Raw genomic sequence first — 18,732 nt, 5'->3', positions numbered from 1 at the left:
GAGTTACCTTGCTCCCATACAAGGGTAAGACATCTTACATGGGCAGTAACTATCCATCAACCAAAGTAGGGTAACACTTCACAGTGCAGCAACCTGATTGTGTGTCAAAGTCCTTAAAACATGCGTGTAAACTCTGACTTGCAGCACTCGTAAGTCGTATTCCTCTCCAACCTGCGTGTCTTACTGCCATGTGAAAAACCTTAATGAATTAGGGCCTCACCAAAGGGACGTTACTCATATTTTACTGATCAGAAGATAAACCACAAATCACACATAATAAAGGGTGTTTTCCCTGATTCCCAGGCTTCTGAGTTAACCTTTATACAATGCTTTCTTTAATAACTCGGCAGTATATTGTGAAAATAAACCTAAATTTGACAATCCATGTTAAAAACAAACAACCCAAAACCTCTTTCATGAGCAATAACAATCTTTTGGCTATATTTTGTGTACCTAAGTAACAGCCTCGTAACACACTAATCATACCCACTAGATGTATGCAGCAGTATTACTAGATAGCTAGGGATATAATTTTTTGCTTAGGCTGTATTGCGTGTTAGTGCATCAATTTAATTTTACAGTCTGCTTGATATGACTGCTTTTATAAGCAGGGATATCATTTTACTTGTGTCCTATTGCAAGTTTGTGCGTTAGTATAATTTTCCAGTTTCTTCCAATGCGTGCTGAAAGCAGTTGGCTTTTTCCCATGGACTTCAGTATATGTTGTATCAGGAATTTACTGATTAAAGAAATGGTATATTGTAATAATCCTGCAAATGTTTTCTGATCTGACCAACTCATGTGATACAGGACATGATCCTACAGTAGCATTTTTGGCCCATTCTTGTGCGTTGTGTAAATGAAAGCAATTTTCACAGCTGGCCTTCCCATCGGTTCTTCCTGCTGCCTAGAAATTAGATCTCCTAATCTGGTTTTATAATTTCTGTGAATCAGCCATACTGGTTTAAACCACTCTGTTCTGCTAAGGCCATGGAGCGCTTCCAGTCTGAGGATGCCCTCTCAGATGTGAGCCTTGGGGCTAGCCCGACCGTGGGAGCTGCACTCGCATCCTCTGCAGAAATCTTCAGAGACCTGCTCTCAGATGAGAACGTTAGTTTTTCACAACCCACTTAAGTAGAAATCAAAATGTTTTTGCCAAGTTTGCTAGGCTGGGAGGAAAAATCTGGAATACGCAGACGTAGGTGAAATCTCATGAGCTTCCCTGGAGAGTCCTACACCAGCATGTATTGCTGTGCAACCTAGCGATTGTGGTGGCAAAGCTTAATCAGCAACAAAATGAGGTCTCGTTAAGTCCATTATTGTCATAGCTGGACTGGGAGGTCTAACAAGTAGGAAACAACAAATGGCTTTGGGTCTTGTAAGTCGGCGTGTGGAAATGGAGCCCCGCTATGTTTCATGACCATCTGAGTCACACATGTTCAGCGAAGGCGCTTGTGATTTGGCCGTTATCTCTGTATGGGGGAAAAGTGGAAGATAAATCTGAAGGTTTTTCCAGACGAAAGGAACTTATCGAGTAATACTGAAAACAGACGGCACAGAGCCAAGCTTGGATTTGGCCCTTATTTTGAGCTGAGTAGAAAGAAACTGTGGCCAAGAATCAGCTGGAAAACCATTTAACCTTCTTTGAGATTGAACAGCAGCTTTTGCTGAGAAAGTCTCATTTGAAATACATGAGAAAAATCAAGAGAGCAATGATTTATACAGAGATTGACAGCATGTCATGTAGGATAACCTACAAACTCACCGTATGATCATGTACTCTGATGAGGTGGAGCTATAAAATATGAGAGGTTATAGAGGAAAAAATGCTGCTTCTGATCCTTTTCACCTCTCCTGATGTGCCTTTCCCTTACCCTGCCTGTGTCTCAAATTCTCTTTCAGACCCAAACTCTGTTAGGGCAAGTGGAAGTAGAGGGATTAGCTCAACAGATTTATGCATCCTAATATTGAGGGCTTTTATTTGTTGAATTCCTCACTGTTTGTTGCATCTTGGTTTCCTGACCTCCAGGTCATGCTCCCTGTTCCTTCACTTGACCATACTTTCTGTGAGTCTTTATTCTCAGGTTTTTTTATAGAGTGCCCAGTCTGACTCTTTCTTTCTTTCTTTTTTTTTTTTTTAATCTGGCTCTCTTCTTCTCTGATCCATTTGCCCCTCTCACCTCCCTTTCCCTTCTTAGGTCTTTTTTTTTTCCCCATTTCTCACTTGCTTTCCCTTTCCTCTTCCCCTTCTGCCTGTTTCTCTGAAGGACAGCCCCAGACTCTTCTTGTGCCTTGCCTTTATCCCTCTAACTTTGCTTCCTTTTTCTCCCAATGTACCTCCCTCCTTTGATGTCTCAAATCCAGGAAAAAATTAATTATAACTGTTTATTCTTACAAGTAGTCTTGACCTTCACCTCCTGTTCCTGCTCTTTTGAGATCATGAAGTCTTAGGTGGATTCCTTCCACTTTCAAGGAGACTTACTGCTGAGTGGCCTCCTACTCTGGTCCACATCCTCAGTTCCTGTGAGGAAGAGCTGGGACAGTCCTCTCTGCTGCTGAGCATCTTTTGGGGAGGACGAGTGTGAGAACTGTGGCCATAAGTGTCTCTCAAAGACATGTTGGGGACAGGATGGAAAAGAACAAGGAGAAAGTAATTTGAAGCTTGGAGAAACCTTCTGGGCAGTTGGGCCATCACGCTTTTCCAAATCCTATTCTTTTATGTAAAGACATGAGACAAACATAGCTTCATTGCTGAGCTAGGATGTCTTTGTTGGATATTTCACAGGATGTTTGTGATGACTTTTTGATTAATTGAGGAATTGTATTAATTTCAATTGTGTTCTCCCCGTAAATGATGGGTGCTGCTTTTCCTCCTTTCTAAAAGGATTGGAGCTATACAGATGAGAAGCGGTAGATGAGATTATTGGCTAATGGCTATTTTAGCAATTTAAGGCACATTGGGGCTATTGTACAGAGATTCCCCTCCAGGGGTTTGAGTAAGCTGATTTTGCTGTACTGTGGCTAAAAGGAAGAAATAGAAATCAGATCCATCTCATGCTTAGCTGTGCAGTGAAATGACTCTGGGTGGCCAGATCTTTATGCTGAGCTGATACAAATTTACCCATTTCTCTTGTCTTGCAGAGTAGCTGTGATATCCAGGTTGGCTTTGAATTCCACCTCTCTCTGCAGTCTGTAGTAACCAGCCCTTTACATAGGATCACGATGCAGGATGCGCTTGGATCTCCATGTGAAGTAGAGGCAATTTTTACTCTTAAGGCAGTTGTGGGGCTTCTTGAGCCCTAGTGAAGAAAGCATGTACCACAAATCTTTTTGTGGTACTGATAGCTGAAAGTCCTGAGTCTTTGCTGCTTATTCTTCATTTGGAGTCCAATGCTAGCTTTCTTATTTTTATGAAGGATGAGGCTTGTGACTGTAGGTTTGCTACAGGGTTGTTATGGGACTCCTGAGAAAAATCCTACAAGAACGAACCTGAAATCCCAGTCTACTCCAGCTGCAAAGCAGAGGTCTTTGCTCTGCCTTCTTTACCATAAACACTGAGCAGTGTCTTTTAGGACAGCTTTCCAAAATAAAAACCTTACAAAAACAGAAGGCATTGCATACGCTATTTCCAGTGGCAAAAGTGAGACTTGTCACTTAATGCATGATTGGAAGGCATTTCAGTATTCAAGATATGCAAACCTGTGGGACATGTACTTATAATTACTTGATGTTTCCCAGTTATTTTTAACTGATGTATCATCTGATGCACATCTCTTTATAAAATGCAGAGCAGCTCGAAGAATAGAACTCCTAAATTCTTGGTTCAGGCAGCATTTTATTAACCTTTGGAATTCAGTAAGAACTAAGAAAAAAGTAAGGATCTGTCTCAAAGAAATTGGAGATGTAAACATCTGCTAGGCTGCCTTTTGCATCCTGTAGGGAGTTTGTACGCTTTTTATAGCAGCTCTTGTCTTTGCATAGCACCTAACGCAGATGGGTTTTGAGCCATTGCTTGGGATCCCTGGGCACTGTTGCACAGCAGTTAGTTAATAAGGAGACATTGTTCCCTGTAATGTAATGCTATTATTATTTCAAATATTTTGTTAAAGTTCTTTAATCTCTCCTTGTGATCATCCCCTTCTGCATTTTTAATTATCAATGTTTTAAATGAAGAAATGCTGAAGTATGAAAGATTAGATAAGGAAACAACATCAAGAAGCCCTTTGCTCAGAGGGGCTTTGAACGGGACTGTTGTATTGATTTGTTAAACCAGAGCCTGTGTTTTATCAGCAACGCATGCATCAAATGGCACTGTGCACAACAAATGCACGTACAGTTTCTAATAGGAAAAGAGACCCTGTTCAGTGAGGTGCTTCTGCTTGCTGGTTGACATGAGAGAACAAAAAGAGTGAGTCTTTTTTTGTAAATGGGGAATGATGGAGTAGGTCTATGAGAAAAAGATTCAGCTCATTTCAAATTCGAGGAAAGACAGTTTGCTCCTGATTCACAGTGATTCATGAGCTGTCACGCATCAGAATAGATCCAGCCTGGCTCTGACAAAACGCGTGACCTGAGCGGTCTTCTACAACAGCAGTGCCACCGGGCAGGGTGACACAGAAAGGGCCAGGAGAGGAAGCTGGACTGCAGCTCCAGGAGGGGACAGCCCATTGCATTGCTGTGGGGCAGGAGCAGCAAAGTGTTTGTCTCAGGAAAAATCAAATGGACAAATAACTGTGTCTGTTGTTATGGGGGTTATTCAGTGCTTGCTCCAGCATGGCCCCTGCCAGCACCCAAGGGAGAGAGGGCATCGCTTAGGGGTCTGCAGGCTGCCTTGGGACCGTGTTCAAAGGGGGGGCTAAGTCTGGAGACTAGGTCCAGCTAGAACAACCTTAAGCTCTTCTCCTGTGACCTCAGGCTGGGGATTTCATCCATGCCCTATAGAGACCTTGTTTACATTCAGATATAACTGCTGAGACTGGCTCTGTCCTTGCCCTGTTATTTTCCTGCCCAGCATGGCTGTACAGACCCACTGCTCAGAGTATAAAGGACAGCAAGCTGTGATGTTTCTTTCTGACAGATTTTGCTTCATTTTATCATAAAACAACACCTAATCAATTTAAGCCAAACTTTACTATGACAGGTCTAAACCAAAATGAAGCCTTGCTACCCTTCTGTACAGGTTCACCTTATGTTAAACTTTGGCAGTTGTCTCAAGTGCAGGGTCTCCTGTTCCTGATGTGTTGAATGATGTTGGTCAACATCTACCACCATCTCCAGCTGAGTGGGAGATCTGTTCTCCCTTAGAGGGGGGCTTATAGGAAAGATGGGGAAAGACTTTTTAGTAGGGCCTATAGCAATAGGACAAGGGATAATGGTTTTAAACTAAGAGGGTAGATTCAGACTAGATATAAGGAAGAAATTTTTTACGCTGAGGGTGGTGAAACACTGGAACAGGTTGCCTGGAGAGGTGGGAGATGCCCCATCCCTGGAAACATGCAAGGCCAGGTTGGACGGGGCTCTGAGCAACCTGATCTAGTTGAAGATGTCCCTGCCCATGGCAGGGGGGGTGGACCTTTAAGGGTCCCTTCCAACCCAAACTATTCTATGATTCTATGATAGCCATGCATTTTGGGCCCCATTGACCTTCCTTCTGTCCTGCAGAATGGCAGTGTTGAAACAGGGGAGGAAAGGGTACACATGGGACTATTTGTAGTATGTTGAAAAAAAACAGGTAGAGTGTAAATAGCATCTTTGATCAAACTTTGAGCTGAGTATTGCTCAGGAAGCCCAACATAAACAACCCTCCTCTGGGTGGAAGGATGTGGCAGCCCCCTGCCTTGTGTCCTGCTGGCTGTTTGTCCATGCAGCACACTTTCAAGCCACTCTTTCTCACCTCAGGCCAGGGGTAATTGCAGTTATTTCACAGGCAGCACCATCCAATGGGTTTTCTTAAATACACAGCAGGGATGGGCCTGCTCTGACTAAGATTAGTTGAGTAGGTACGTTCTTCCCACATTAAAGCCAATTAACTTTGGATGTGTATGAGTGAGAGTAAAATTTAGCCCAGTTTGTATTCTCTGTGAATTGGTTCATGTTGGCTGAGATTGAATCTCACGTCTTTCCTCGAGGCAGAGGCTCTGTACGTGTGAAGGCCAGGCTTACATGGAGCCATTAGAGCAGGGGAAGGGCTTTGATCTCAAAGTTGCACCATTTGAAATTGCAGATGAAAAAAAGGAATTAATAAAACAGCAAGCAAGCCTGCAAGTGAATCATTTTAGCTTCTCCCAGAGCAGGCTCAGTCTCAGAGCCTCTGAAATGGGAGCACGACTCCGGCAGGAGCCATGCATTACCCCAAGGGTACTGAAATGCAATGCTCCTGATGGCCTTGTTGCAGCAAGAGCAAGGACACGCCACCTTTGGGAGGGGGAGATGCCAGCAGAGGCAGAGGAAAGCAGGATTAGCTGTGGATGGGAGTGCAACACGGCTCTTGGAGAGCGGTGGTGATGGGGAGCTTGGAGGAGCAGGTCTGCACAGCCTCCACTGCTTTTGCCCCAAGCTGGATGCGTGCTGTAGAGCTGCTTCAGCGTGGCGCAGTGCCCAGGCAAATTCGGCTCACTTTGCACTGTAACGTTGCTCTGCAGCTTCCAAACCAGACCTAACTTGCAACCTGCCAGCTCCGAGCAGGAATGGAGCAGCCTGAGCCTGGTGAATAGACATGCCCTGAGGATATGTCTACATTGCAGTGCAGAGGTGAGACCTGGGCTTGGTGAGACAGACCTGAGCTAGCTCTTGGGAGCTGTGGGGCTGCAATGCACTGGGGGCACGTGGGGTGTGTGTCCCTGGGCTCTGGGAAGGCAGTGTGGAGGAGGAGGGAAGTTTCTAGCCTCAGTGAGTCTCATGACACTTTTGGGGTCTGAGGCTGGGTGGTGGAAGGACTTTATGGGCTGGCATGTGCTGCGGTCACCAGGGGGATGGCAATTTTGTAGAACTCACGCAGGAAAATCGTGATGAGCAGCACTGGGAAGCAGACAAAGTAGTAGTGCTGGAGTTTGGGTAAAATACACTGTCATCTTCCTTAGGATGCATGAATCTCAGAGTTTGACTGAGGATCCTCAGCCCTGTACCCTGGCACTGGGACAAGCCCCAACCCTTCAGTCAAGTAGTTAACCTCCTGGAGACCAAAACCATCTCTGCAGGGTGCAAGAGGAGACAAGGGGTATGGCATTTGCTGGGTTCCCAGCTGTGGGCAGCGGTGCATGGGCATGTGTGATGGGCCAATTCAAGCACCTGTGGCTGCAGGTTGTGCTAATGCTCTAAGCTCCATATGCCTGAGGACGTATAGCAAAAAAAGAATAAAAATAGTAGAAACAGGTAAAACTAGCTTCTGGTGAGAAGAATATAGAGATTGGCTGAAAGAAGTGGAAATGCATATGAAATTTTGGAGTTATTTTCCCTTCTGCATTCCTTATGGTCTCATTGCAAGTCATATTTCTGTATTTCTTAAGTGCCAGGCTAGTTTCTACCTGTTTTCCTTCTGCACCTCTTGTAATCCAAGCTCTTCTGTTTGAATTCACCATGTTGGCTTGTGACAATCTGCCCAAACTTCCCCTCAAAACCAGGAGGACAGCCCTGCATGGGATCCATGCTGCCTTCTGAAGAGGTGGCTGTATCCATATGAGCCATTTTGGTTCACTTTACAGTCAAATGAATAGAAATAGGCACTTCCCACCCTGTGGCAGCCTTCCCTTATAAATCTGATAGACTGGCACTTCAAGGAAACATTTTCTTTCCACTGATTAGAAACAGATTTTAGATGTCTCCAGCAGATGTTATCCTCTGAAGGAGTCCCACCTCCTGAGTCTGCGCTGCCATGTGGTTGCTTATTCCTGAAATTATACAGTATTACAGAGACAAAAAAAGAGGTAGAGAAAGAAATGGTTGGAAGAAGCTTTATCAACCCAAATCACAGGTGATTTTCAGTGAGATCTTGGGAAATAAAGTCTGGTGTGAGCCAGTAGCTTAAAGCCAGAAGGGTGGCTGCAGCCCCTGGAAGAGGAGCGGAGGAGATCTCCTTCCCCAGCAGCTCCTGGCACCTGCGAGGCTCCTCCGCTCTCAGCACTGAGCACTAGATGGCACCCGAGGGGGAAATTTGGGCTCCCAAATGCAGTCCTGGGCTCTGAAATTATAATTGCAGCTGGATCCAAAAATGAGGATCCCATCTGGATGGGGAGAAATCCAAAGGGCCAGGAAGATGGACTTTTTCCAGCTCCTGCTTCCAATCCCATTGGGGTATAGCTTGCTCCGAGGTCTGCTCCACTGTCTCAGCTGAGTGCTGGGCCATGGGGGCAGGAAAATAATGCAAGGGGATGAAGAGCAAAGGCATCGTGCACAAGTCAAGGTGCATTAAAGCCTGTGTGGCTGTATTCACCCATATCCTCTGTTTCCCCTGAATGCTGCCAGCCTTGTGGGTGCTTGGATGCGCAGCATGCTGCATACATTGCTGTCTGTTCACGTGCCATCCCTTGGTGTCCCCTAAGGTGTGCAGTGTGGGGACAGCTGCAGGTGTCTGGAAATGCAGCTGCTCTGAGCTGGAAAACATTTCCTAATGAGGGAATTTCATCCACCTTGTTTTCTAAATAAGCCAAGTTGTCCCTAGGCCATTAATGGGCTTTGGAAGAAAGCAGAAGCACCACAAGAGATGGCTCTTGCCTGGGTGATTTTTTTTTTCTCCTCTTTACCTTGAAAGTGTCTTTCTGCTGGTGTGGGATGAAGAGGGGGAGTGTTCAGCATCTCTCCATGTCCCATGTCTGTGCCCTCCTGGGATGAAGTGTTCAATTTCAGCTCCAGGCAGGATTAGACCCCCAGCTTGGGTATCAAAATGTTTGCTTTTATCATCTCTCAAATAAGCGGTGGCCATGAACAAGCTTCTCGGGAGAGGCAGCCGTGCTTGGCCCCATGGCTCAACCCTGGTTTGGTACGTGGGGCCAGGAGCCAGCGCCCAAGCCGGGGCTCTAAGGCACTGGTGTGTATGGCATGGAGGTACACGCAAAGGTACGAGGAGCCAGGCAGGATGCCAAAATGAGTAAGTGGCCACGGGTGGCTGCCTGGAGGTGCAGGAGCCATGGGAGGGACACGATGTTCCCTTCCTGCCTTGTTTGCATGCGGCAGGTGACCTTGAGTTTAACAACTTAATGAGCACTGTGCAATTACCAGCAGCATTTGCATGTGCCCTGTCCCTGTTTAGGAGGATGCCGAGTTACAGGTCCCAGTGCATGCTGGAGGTGACTTTATGACTGTCTCTCCTGAGCCTTTTCGCCCTCTCTCTAGATGAGCAAAGGGGTCTCAGGGCTGCAGCATCCCATCTGGCACTGCACGGGCTGCCCGCAGAGCCCTGCTGCCCAATCTGCACGGGCAGCAGCCAGGCAGACCGCAGCAGGCAAGAGCTGCCCTGACCTTATCAGAGAGCAAGTATCTGCCGTCTGCAGCACCCCGCCTCGCCGCCCCCACAGCCTGTGAGGGAGAAAGGATGGGGGCAGGCCCTTGATTTCCCAGCTTGCTTAATCACAGGCATTCACTCCTGGGCGTAAATTTGTCTTGTGATTCGCGTGACAGGCGGGGAAGGAGCTGTAAGTGTTTGACTGTTGCTTCACTGCTTGGAGGTCCAGCACCAAAAGGGACTGGGTCTGATCACTGCTGAGAAAACGTTTTCCCTCTGAAACACCTTTGTGCTCGCACTTTTTTTTTCCCTTGTGTTTTTCTGGTGTGAATACAGCTCCAGGCAGGGATGCAGGAGAGCTTTATCAAGGTTTGTCTGGGGTTTGAAATAGTTTTCTTCCCAAAAGTATATGTACCTACAAGAAATAGCTTCAACCCAACCCCTGGGTAGCTCAGAGTTACTACAGACTGCTGTTTGTGTGCCCATTTCTTTTACCTGCAATTATGGGGAAATTGCCATCGTGTAAGCAATGGGCTGTATGAATAGCTTTATTATTTGTTATTATTAGACCTAGATGTGTGTTTTTCTTGAGATCACATCTGCACAAGAAGGCACAGTAATAATAGCCTTTTGGACTGGCCAGGTTTAATTTCTACGGACTGTGAAATTTTTGAAGCAAGGTGCTGTTTATTGCTTTCTTTTAAAATCAATGGTATTAAGCAGACAGTTGCAGCAAAGACACCTCTGCGTTGTCCGGGCTGAGTTCTTGTAAGGGCAGGCGGTCACGTGCTCACTCTCCTCGGCTGGCATCAGCAAAAGGGTCTCTTGTTACAGCCTGGTGCCAAGCTATTTTGGGAAGCAAGATTCCCCTTTTATGGAATTATTTTTCAGGTGAGTTTAAGTACTGTGCTCATTTGCACTTCTCTTTCTCTGTTTTGTTCTGTTCTATCTCTCGCCTTCAGGTAGGGTGTGTAATATAGACAGCAACAGCTTTTCAACTTGTGACAGCAAGGTGCTATCTAAGTATGGAAAACATGACTAAGAATGGGTCAAGAAATAGGAAAAGATCATGTTTTCTCTTTGAGGACCATTATCAGGAGCTTTTCATCAAAGCCCAGTAGGAAAGAGTAAAATCAGGGCTGGATTCCTTAATGCACATCATGACCTACCAGTGTTTTTTGGGCTGCTTATCAGGTGCTCGTGCCCATGCAGACACAAGCACACATGGTCGCAGAGCCACCCAGGCAGGCAGTCTCTGAAAAGAAGATGGAAACAAAACCAAATTGAAATGGTGCCTTGTCAGACTTGTACAATTTGTGCTTTTGGCGTTGGGTTTGCTACCCCAAAAGTCACCTCGTGGTTGGTATTTTGCTCCACTTTCTGAGCAGCTGGTGGTATGAGGCTTCACTAAAAGCAAGAAGGCTGTAAATATAGGTGCATGGTTGGAGAAAGGCGGGCAGCGGAGGGCAGATAAAATGAGAACTCAAAATGCATCACTTTGGGGGGTCTTTTTCTTTCATTTTTGAATCTCAGTATTTCAAAACAGTCTTGGGGTTTGGAAACAGAAGGATTTTGACATTGGTGTTGGCAGTATTGGATAAAGGAGATAAAGGGGGCCCATGATGAAGCACACAAGCTATTTGTGTTCTATTGTGCAACAACTGTCAGTGAACCTGTGTCTTTGTGTGTTTAAAGTGTATTTCCTGACATTTACTGGCAATTTTAAAGGAATTTACTCTTTGCTATTTCATAATCCCTGATTCAGAGCAAATTTACAGAGCTTGAAGATCAGAAGAGGCCATTAATGCCATAGTCTTAGTCTCTGGATAGCTCAAGCCACCTAACTTCATCCTCTCCTGTATTGAGCCTAATACTTTGTGTTCAGCTACAGCATGTCTTCTATAAAGGCACGGTATGAAGGTGGAAAGATCAACCACTAACCCAATGGTTTGTTCCAAGATCTGATCATTATCACTATTTAAAATAAAATGTGTAATTTACTTCTCATTTTTCTTTGTCTGCCTTTGGCTAGAAGAATTTATACCCAAACGTTCATGTAAAAGCAAATATTTCTTTAGCCCTTTCAAAATAAAGCAAAAGATAGGCTAGATATATATTGCAGTGAATCTGTGTGTAGAGAAAATAGAATAGCATCCTTCCAGTGGTTTGATGCTGTGGTCTGCAGGTAGCTTGCATGCATTTGTAAAGTCATTTGAGCTGTATTAAGGTCAATATCATAACTTGAACATCATTTCTTTTAGTGGCTTTTCTTCTTTGTAGACATTTCTTCAGCCTTTTGAAAGCCAGTGTCCCAAGCAAAATTAAACTGGCACAGAGAAGTGAAGCCGGAAGGGAGGGTTGTGCACTTAAGGGGGGAAAAAAAAAGGCATTTAACTGGAAATGTGTGTGACAAATGGGAGTGGGCCTGGCTTGACCCCTTCTGGCTATTAAAAGGCTATATAGCAAGATAATTTGGGAAAATACTGTAGCTAGAGAGAGCGTGTGAACCAAATGGTTCATGCCGAGTCAGTAATTTGAGTGCTGTAGTTTTGTAATGTGCTACTAACCCAAACTGTGGGTCCCACCACTCCTGAATTTTTGGGCCTGGCTTTTATCACAGTATCAAACAGCCTATGTGAAAGTATCCAGAAGACAAACAGGGGAGAAAATCCTTTTCAGAGCTATAAAACCATCTTCTGTTGTAAGGAGCTTGATCGTTTTTGGCAAGGCTTTCAAAGAAAACAGTGTCGAGATCCTCTCGATGAATAGGAACATTAATATATTAGGTATGTATTATGTAAATCTGTACTTCAGTGGAGTGCTAGATAAGATAAATGGGAGCAAAGTGCAGGCTTTGAAGGCTGTTGGTGAGATTTTAGTTGTGTGTGCTGTGCCCCTTGAAGGCTCAGTGCAGCACTCAGCCCATGGGGACGTTGAGGTCCTGCAGCCCCCTCCTGCTCCTGGGCCGCTCGAGGGGCTGCTGCAGCATCACCAGCTAAATTTTGTCAACCTGTGGTACAACCTTGCTCAGGCCACAGTACTGCGGCGTTATCCCTGAAAAACCTCTTTTCTCTCTGTTTTGTTGCAAGGGGTTCCTTCACAGTTTCAGTGCAGGTGGAGGAAAGCTCCTCCATGGCAGAACCAGGCTGTGCAGCCCCTTTACGCCTCCCTGGACATTGCGTAGCATGGAGGGATCAAGGCATGGATGGCCAGGGTTATAGCAAACCCAATTTGTGTGCTGAAGCAAATATTTGGGGAGGGTCCAGCTTGGCCCCTGCAAACACATTTAAATACTTGAGGATCGCTGACAATGAATTATCGAGATACAGACTTGAGAGCAGATAAGCCGAGGGACTTGTGCATTGTATACAAATACACGGCCTGACCCTCTCATCTCACGCGAGGCGGCAGTGTTGTTGGAGCTCTTCCCTGGTGCATCTCCATTTTCATGTCGTATAGTTGTGCAAGACAGGATTGATATGGGGACCCCCCACACGTGGGGCCACATGCTTCACTTTTTCTTGCACCGCTTCATCTCTTGACAAGCCCCACCATTGCTCCATATATATTTTGCTTAAGTTGCCTTTCAAAAGCCTCTACCTGCTTCCCCACTTATGTGCCCATATCCCTCCAGTATCAGCCCATCAGAGCAGCGTCTTGGCTCGTGTTCAGAAGATGCAAGCCCATGCATGCCACCTTCAAGGTTGCTCCTCGGCACAGCATCGCCTTCCATGCTGCCCCACAGTGCCGGTGGCCAGCCACGCACCTGCCCTGTCAGCATCCATGCTCATCATCAGGGGCTTCACACTTTGAAGGCAATGCCAAAAGCTATCGGGTGGCCCATAAAATGGTTTGGTCTAGACATGGAAAAAGATTTTTTTTTTTTCTTTCACTTTTCAGTTGGATGCTGAGCATTTTCAACAAGGTTATTGAGATGGTTTGCAACCAGAAATCAATCCAGGCTGAAAAAATGTAGGTGTACCTGTTTACATTATAAACCACAAATGTTTGCATCCTGCAACAAACATCTGGGAAGTGTCCAGACCAGACATTACAAATGTGTTAACTACCCTGAGTTAACCGGTAATCAGTTCGGGGCTAAAAACTCGAGTGTGGACCTTTCCTCTGAGACTGCTCTTTATAACGGGGCTTTCATTTAGATCCTGACCTAGAAGCGTAATTAAACCGTGGCACATTCTTGACTTTCAAACAAACTTCTGGGAGCTTGCCAGCGCAGAGCACAGACCCAGATTTTACCAGGTTTGAAATGAGCGGCGATGTACCACCTCTTTCATTAACTGTTGTTGACAGTGAAAATGTCTGCCTGGTAGAAATTGTGAATTATACAGACAGCCCTTTAAGGCTCTGCTAATAAACACATGAAAGGATTTGAGGGAACTATACGAAAATACTGGTCTATTGAAATCCTTTTTAATGCCACCAGCTGGGGAGAAGGTGTATTATTCAGGGCTGGAATTTCTAATAATTAACGTGCGTCTTTCATAATTAAGATGCTGCTTTTGATTTTGCAGTCCGAGTTTGCTCCAGTTTCTCCGTTAATACTGGGCTGTGTCACGAGGCAGTGGGGAACCATAGCCATGACCCACTGGAGCTGCTTTGATGGAGCTGAAGGGTTTGGTTTTTCCAAGCAAATGCTAAGGAAGGGCAGTAGATGGTGCTGTTATTCTCTTTTTTGAGGACAGGGATGGCAGACTGAAGACGGAGGCACAACTGGAGCTGGACGCGAGGTGTTACCGTCCCCAGTGCCCCCAAATCATACATCAGGCTCCTTCGAATCGTGGGATTTGGCCTTCAGAAAATCTTCAGATTAAATCAAAAGGCGTCCTTTTCTACAGCTTGTGCATTTTGATCTTTCAGATGAGATTTGTTGGTCGCATTTTCAAGCTTTTCGTCGCAATCGTGTAATTTGAAATCTATCTTTTTTTTTCTCTTTGTAATAATGCAAAGTGGAATCCTCTAATCATTTTAGGAGCCAGCAAGATTTAAGGGAACTAAATTAATTTAAGGAGAAATACCAGGACTGTGAAACTTGGCAGTAGTACAGATGCTGGTTTCAAAACAGACTGGACTTGAAGGTTGTTGGCAAATCGAATGCATCTGACCCTGAGTGATTTGGGATGCCAGGAATGGGTCCGTGACCACAGAGCTTCCTACCCCATGGGTCACCAAGGCATGTGCTTGAGGGGTGACCCTCCTGGCCTGCATCAATCTGGATACCCAATTTCCTGAACAGCAGTAAACACTGTATCAGGATGACATTTAATCAGCTAATTTTTTAAAATAACCTGAAGATTTATGAGGCTTGATTCTTCCCAGTGGCATTGGAAAGGGAAGAATTGGGCCCCCTTTGGATTTCACTTTTATTTGCCTCTCTCTGCAAAGACAGGTCTAAGTCCAGCCTTAGCAAACATTTCTTAACAGAGCAGCAATGATTGTGCAGGTTAGACAACCCGGTGCCGGTGAAGGTGGCCCGTGTGTGAAAGCAGGCAGGGGATGTGGCAGCTCTCCTGCCCTTAACCTCCTCCTGCCTTGGGATGGGGTTGGCAATACCCCCAGCCCCCTCCCTGCAACTCGTAGCCCCTCTCATGGTGTTTTCTCCAGCAGCAGCTGATGGTGCTAAAAATAGTCTTGAACCGGGTAGCGGTAGTTCAGCTTTGGACTTTCCACAAGTTTACTGGTATTCTGGCCTTGTGACTCCAGTTTAGGCCACCTGATGCGTAGCACGTAACTTTGCTCCGATTTACCCGTTCAGTGGGGAACAATCTCAGATAGCGTACGGATAACAATCAGCGGATTGAACACAGCTCACTTTCTTATTTTAGGATTGCTATAGACATGGTCATTAATGGCTCTAAGAAATACAATAGGCAGGGCCTGGTCCTTCCCTGCTACATGTCTCCTCTCCAGAAGAGCTGCTGCCAAATCCTCCCCATGATAGAAAAGCAAAGTTGTTCCTATATAAAACCCCGCTGTAGGTCTGAGGGGGCAGTGGTGGTTTGGCACTGGGCTGTGCATCAAAATGAGCGTGCAACCACGCACACTTTAGACGTCAAACTGCTCTGCAACATCGTTCTTGTTTGCAGCATGTCAGGAAGAGCAGGAGAGATTCTCTACACTTGCAAGCAGGGCAGCCTGGAGTGCCAGGGCCGCATCCTGCATAGCTGAGGCGCAGCCTCAGGAGCGCAAAGTCCATGCCGGTGAAGGGCAGTGCTGCTTGCCGGGCTGCCGCTGTGCCCCAGCGGTAATGCTGGACTAATGAAACACGTCGTAGGGACTAATTAAAGTCGTACTGGGCCAAGGGGAGTGGGATGGGGTAAGCAGGAGTGTAAAGGCAGGCTACAGATCCACTCCCCGCTCCAACAAATAGTTATTTTACATTAAATAATGTGTGGGATAAACCACTTCCATGAGCCTCAGAGCAGAAACCGGAGCTGCCTCCCTTCCACTCTCTCTCCCCAAACCCACCCTGTGTACCGCGTACCAACAGGCTCCTCTTTTCCCAAACCAGACCTTACTGTCCCCCTTGGGCACACTCTTCTATGGATGAGAGAGAAAAAAGTAAAAACAGGAACTTTTTTTACTGTTTTTGTTTGTTTGTTTTTTGACAGAAATGATACCCTTTGGCCTGGATCGTGATGACTGGTCATGCTGAATGAGGAAGAGCTTCTCTCAGTTTTAAATTATTGCCATGTAATGAGCAGGTTTCCATGTAGTCGTGTCCCACAGATACAAAGGTGCAAGGGGCAGCATCCAGTTCCTGCCCCTTTTCCTGTTACAGGAGTAGTCTTAAAGAGCTTATTATCTTAAAATGACAAGATGGAATGAATAAAACACAATTCCTGTTCTAATATTGTTGGGTTCTGAAATATCCCAGTTAACGTTTAAATCTGGGCAAGAACAAGTGTTACTGCAAATATTTTATCTTCCCATAGGTTGTATCAGTGCTGCATTCCTTGTTCAGCAGCAGCCTGGTCCAGCTTAGACGGGAAAGTGGTGAAAATGTTGCGAGATCAGTTGGTCTCCAGAAATGTGGGGCAAAATTCACTGATAAAGTAAATGCGATTGGTTCAGTTCATTTAGATGAAGAAAAAAACCTTCAGTCCATAGTGGAAATTTAGAATCTGACTGAAAGGAAAAGCTGAGCCCTAAATGGATAGCTGTTGCATGGTGTATTCAATAATTGCATTTATGAATAAACAATTAATTATTACCAATGAATCTCTTGCATATTATTGACAAAGGCACAGAAGCTGTTTTTTGGCACTGCTGACTTACCCATTGTCAAGTGTGAACCGAGCAATTGTAGTGGCTGCTCCCTTAAGAAATTGTCCAAGATTCAGACTTATTTGTGTGCCCTGGCTTGCATCAATTAACAGTACAATCTTTTTGTTATGAAAATGCAAACATTAGTAGCCTGAGGGATCTTGTAAATGCAAATATGAAACTATAATTTCAATTTCCCTTTAAGAACAAGAAAGGCTCTTTTTTTTGTTTGCTGTTACAATGACAAGTCTTTTTTTTTTTTTTTTTAATTTTCTCACTTTAAACGCAAAATTGAATTTAACCCAGGGAATTTCAGCGGGGATCATTTTCAATCAGCAGATTTGGGGATGTGGGAAGGCTGAAGCTGGCTGCTGAAAGCTGTGGGCTCCTCTCGCAAGGACCAGGCTCTGAAGGGTACGGGGAAGGGTGGATGCTTGGCCCTGCAGCGGAGGCGGTGAGCTGGGCTGGGCAGCGTGCCCACAGCTGGCGTGGTGGGGCTGGCCCCCTCGGCTGGGGGAGAATTCCCACGTGAAGATTCTTTCCGCTCGATTCAGGCATCCGAGGAGCCTAAATTAGGCACCCGCACTTCTGCCACAAGGGAAAGAGAGAGAGACCTTGAGACGTGTCCTCCACAGGCAGCTTGGCCCCCCGGGTGGGTGACTGTCACTGGGGGGCACCATTTTGAGCCAAAACTGATGGTTTTGTGCTCAGTGCCATGGGGCAATACTGGGCAAAAGAGAGCTGTCACCTTAAAAGTAAGGTGGGAGATGGCACCTGAGTGCATGTCACTGAGGTGTAATGAAAGAATTGGAGGAAAGTCCAAGGTCTGTTTTCCCCTTTCTTTTTACACCGCACATCTAAAAATAAAATATGAAAACAGCCACTTTGCTTTCTTCCCCCCAGGCTGGCCCCAATATGCCCAGGTATGTGTCTAAACAGATTCCTGGAAAACCCGCCTTTGCCGAGGCACAGTCTCTAGCGCTGGGGTTATAGTCTGCAGCTCCATGAAAAGCAGCAGGGAAGCGTGTCCTTGCTGGGGGGGTCCTACCTGCCCTCCCTGCCTGCCTGCCTCTGCAGGCAGGGAAACAACAGGGACGTGGCAGGATATGTGCCTTGGCACAGAATTTGGCCTGGTGGTGGTTTGCCAGCACACAGACGGAAGGCTGAGGTCAGATATAAGACCAAATAAAAGAAGACAAGTGGTTAGATACTTTCCTTGAGTAGCACACACTCTTCCCACCACCCGCGCCCCCAGCCGCCCTGCTCGGAGCTGATAGCATTACCATCCCACCAGCCTGAGTTCCTGGGAAACCTTTCGTTTAATTCCTTGGTGGTTTTTAATTAGACCAAGGGGGTGATTAACCAACATAATAATCCCTCACCCAACTCCAAATGCTCTCGTTACACTCATTTTACGAAGGTGGCGTTGCTGGTGCAGGAGACCAAAGCTGCTACGGTTCGGTGGTGGTACCGGGTGGGCGGGTGGCATGGCCAAACCCATCCTTCAGCCCTGAGCAGGCAGGGCAGGATCCGGCCCTGCCGGGGTAGCCCTGTTGGGATCTGCCAGGCGCCAGGATCTGTAGGCACAACATACACCGCGTCCCCTCGAAAAGGGTCTGTCTCAGCCCATGGAGCAGAGCTGGGGGGCAGGAAGAAAAAAACAGGAGAAAAATGTTTAAAGTTATTTGTCACCAGTTTTCTCCCCTTCACACCGTTACCAGCTTTCGGGAGTCCTCCAGCCTTGGATCGGCTGGTTGTTTTCCTATCCCCCCCTCCCTCTCCTATTGCACTCCTCTGGTTTGTGAACGCTAGAGGCTCCCTCCTTCTGGTCTGCGAAAAAACTTTAGTTCCTGACTTTTTTTTTTTTCATAAACTTCCCTCAGGAAAAAAATGTGGAGTTAATTATCTATGTAAAATGTCAGATGCAGGAAAGGGGCTGTGCTTACTTGGATATCCCATCCGAGGCGAAGTGACTGATTTTTTTTCCCCCTTCTTTTTTTTTTTTTTTTTTT

General features: G+C 45.9%; 1 protein-coding gene across 1 annotated transcript in view; it reads left to right on the top strand.

Annotated features, from left to right (window-relative positions):
* Window positions 1-990: 990 nt before the first annotated feature.
* Window positions 991-18,732, top strand: part of PLPP3 (phospholipid phosphatase 3) — a 62,913-nt gene continuing 45,171 nt past the window's right edge. The window contains exon 1 of the mRNA XM_009287501.1: window positions 991-1,110. Within this exon, the coding sequence (XP_009285776.1) occupies window positions 991-1,110 (120 nt within the window). The remainder of the gene's footprint in view (window positions 1,111-18,732) is intronic.

The sequence above is a fragment of the Aptenodytes forsteri genome, unplaced genomic scaffold, assembly GCF_000699145.1.
Source record: "Aptenodytes forsteri isolate BGI_AS27 unplaced genomic scaffold, ASM69914v1 Scaffold119, whole genome shotgun sequence".
NCBI classification, from domain to species: Eukaryota; Metazoa; Chordata; class Aves; order Sphenisciformes; family Spheniscidae; genus Aptenodytes; species Aptenodytes forsteri.
Note: the sequence above shows the minus strand (reverse complement) of the source record. Positions and strands in the feature narration are given on the sequence as shown.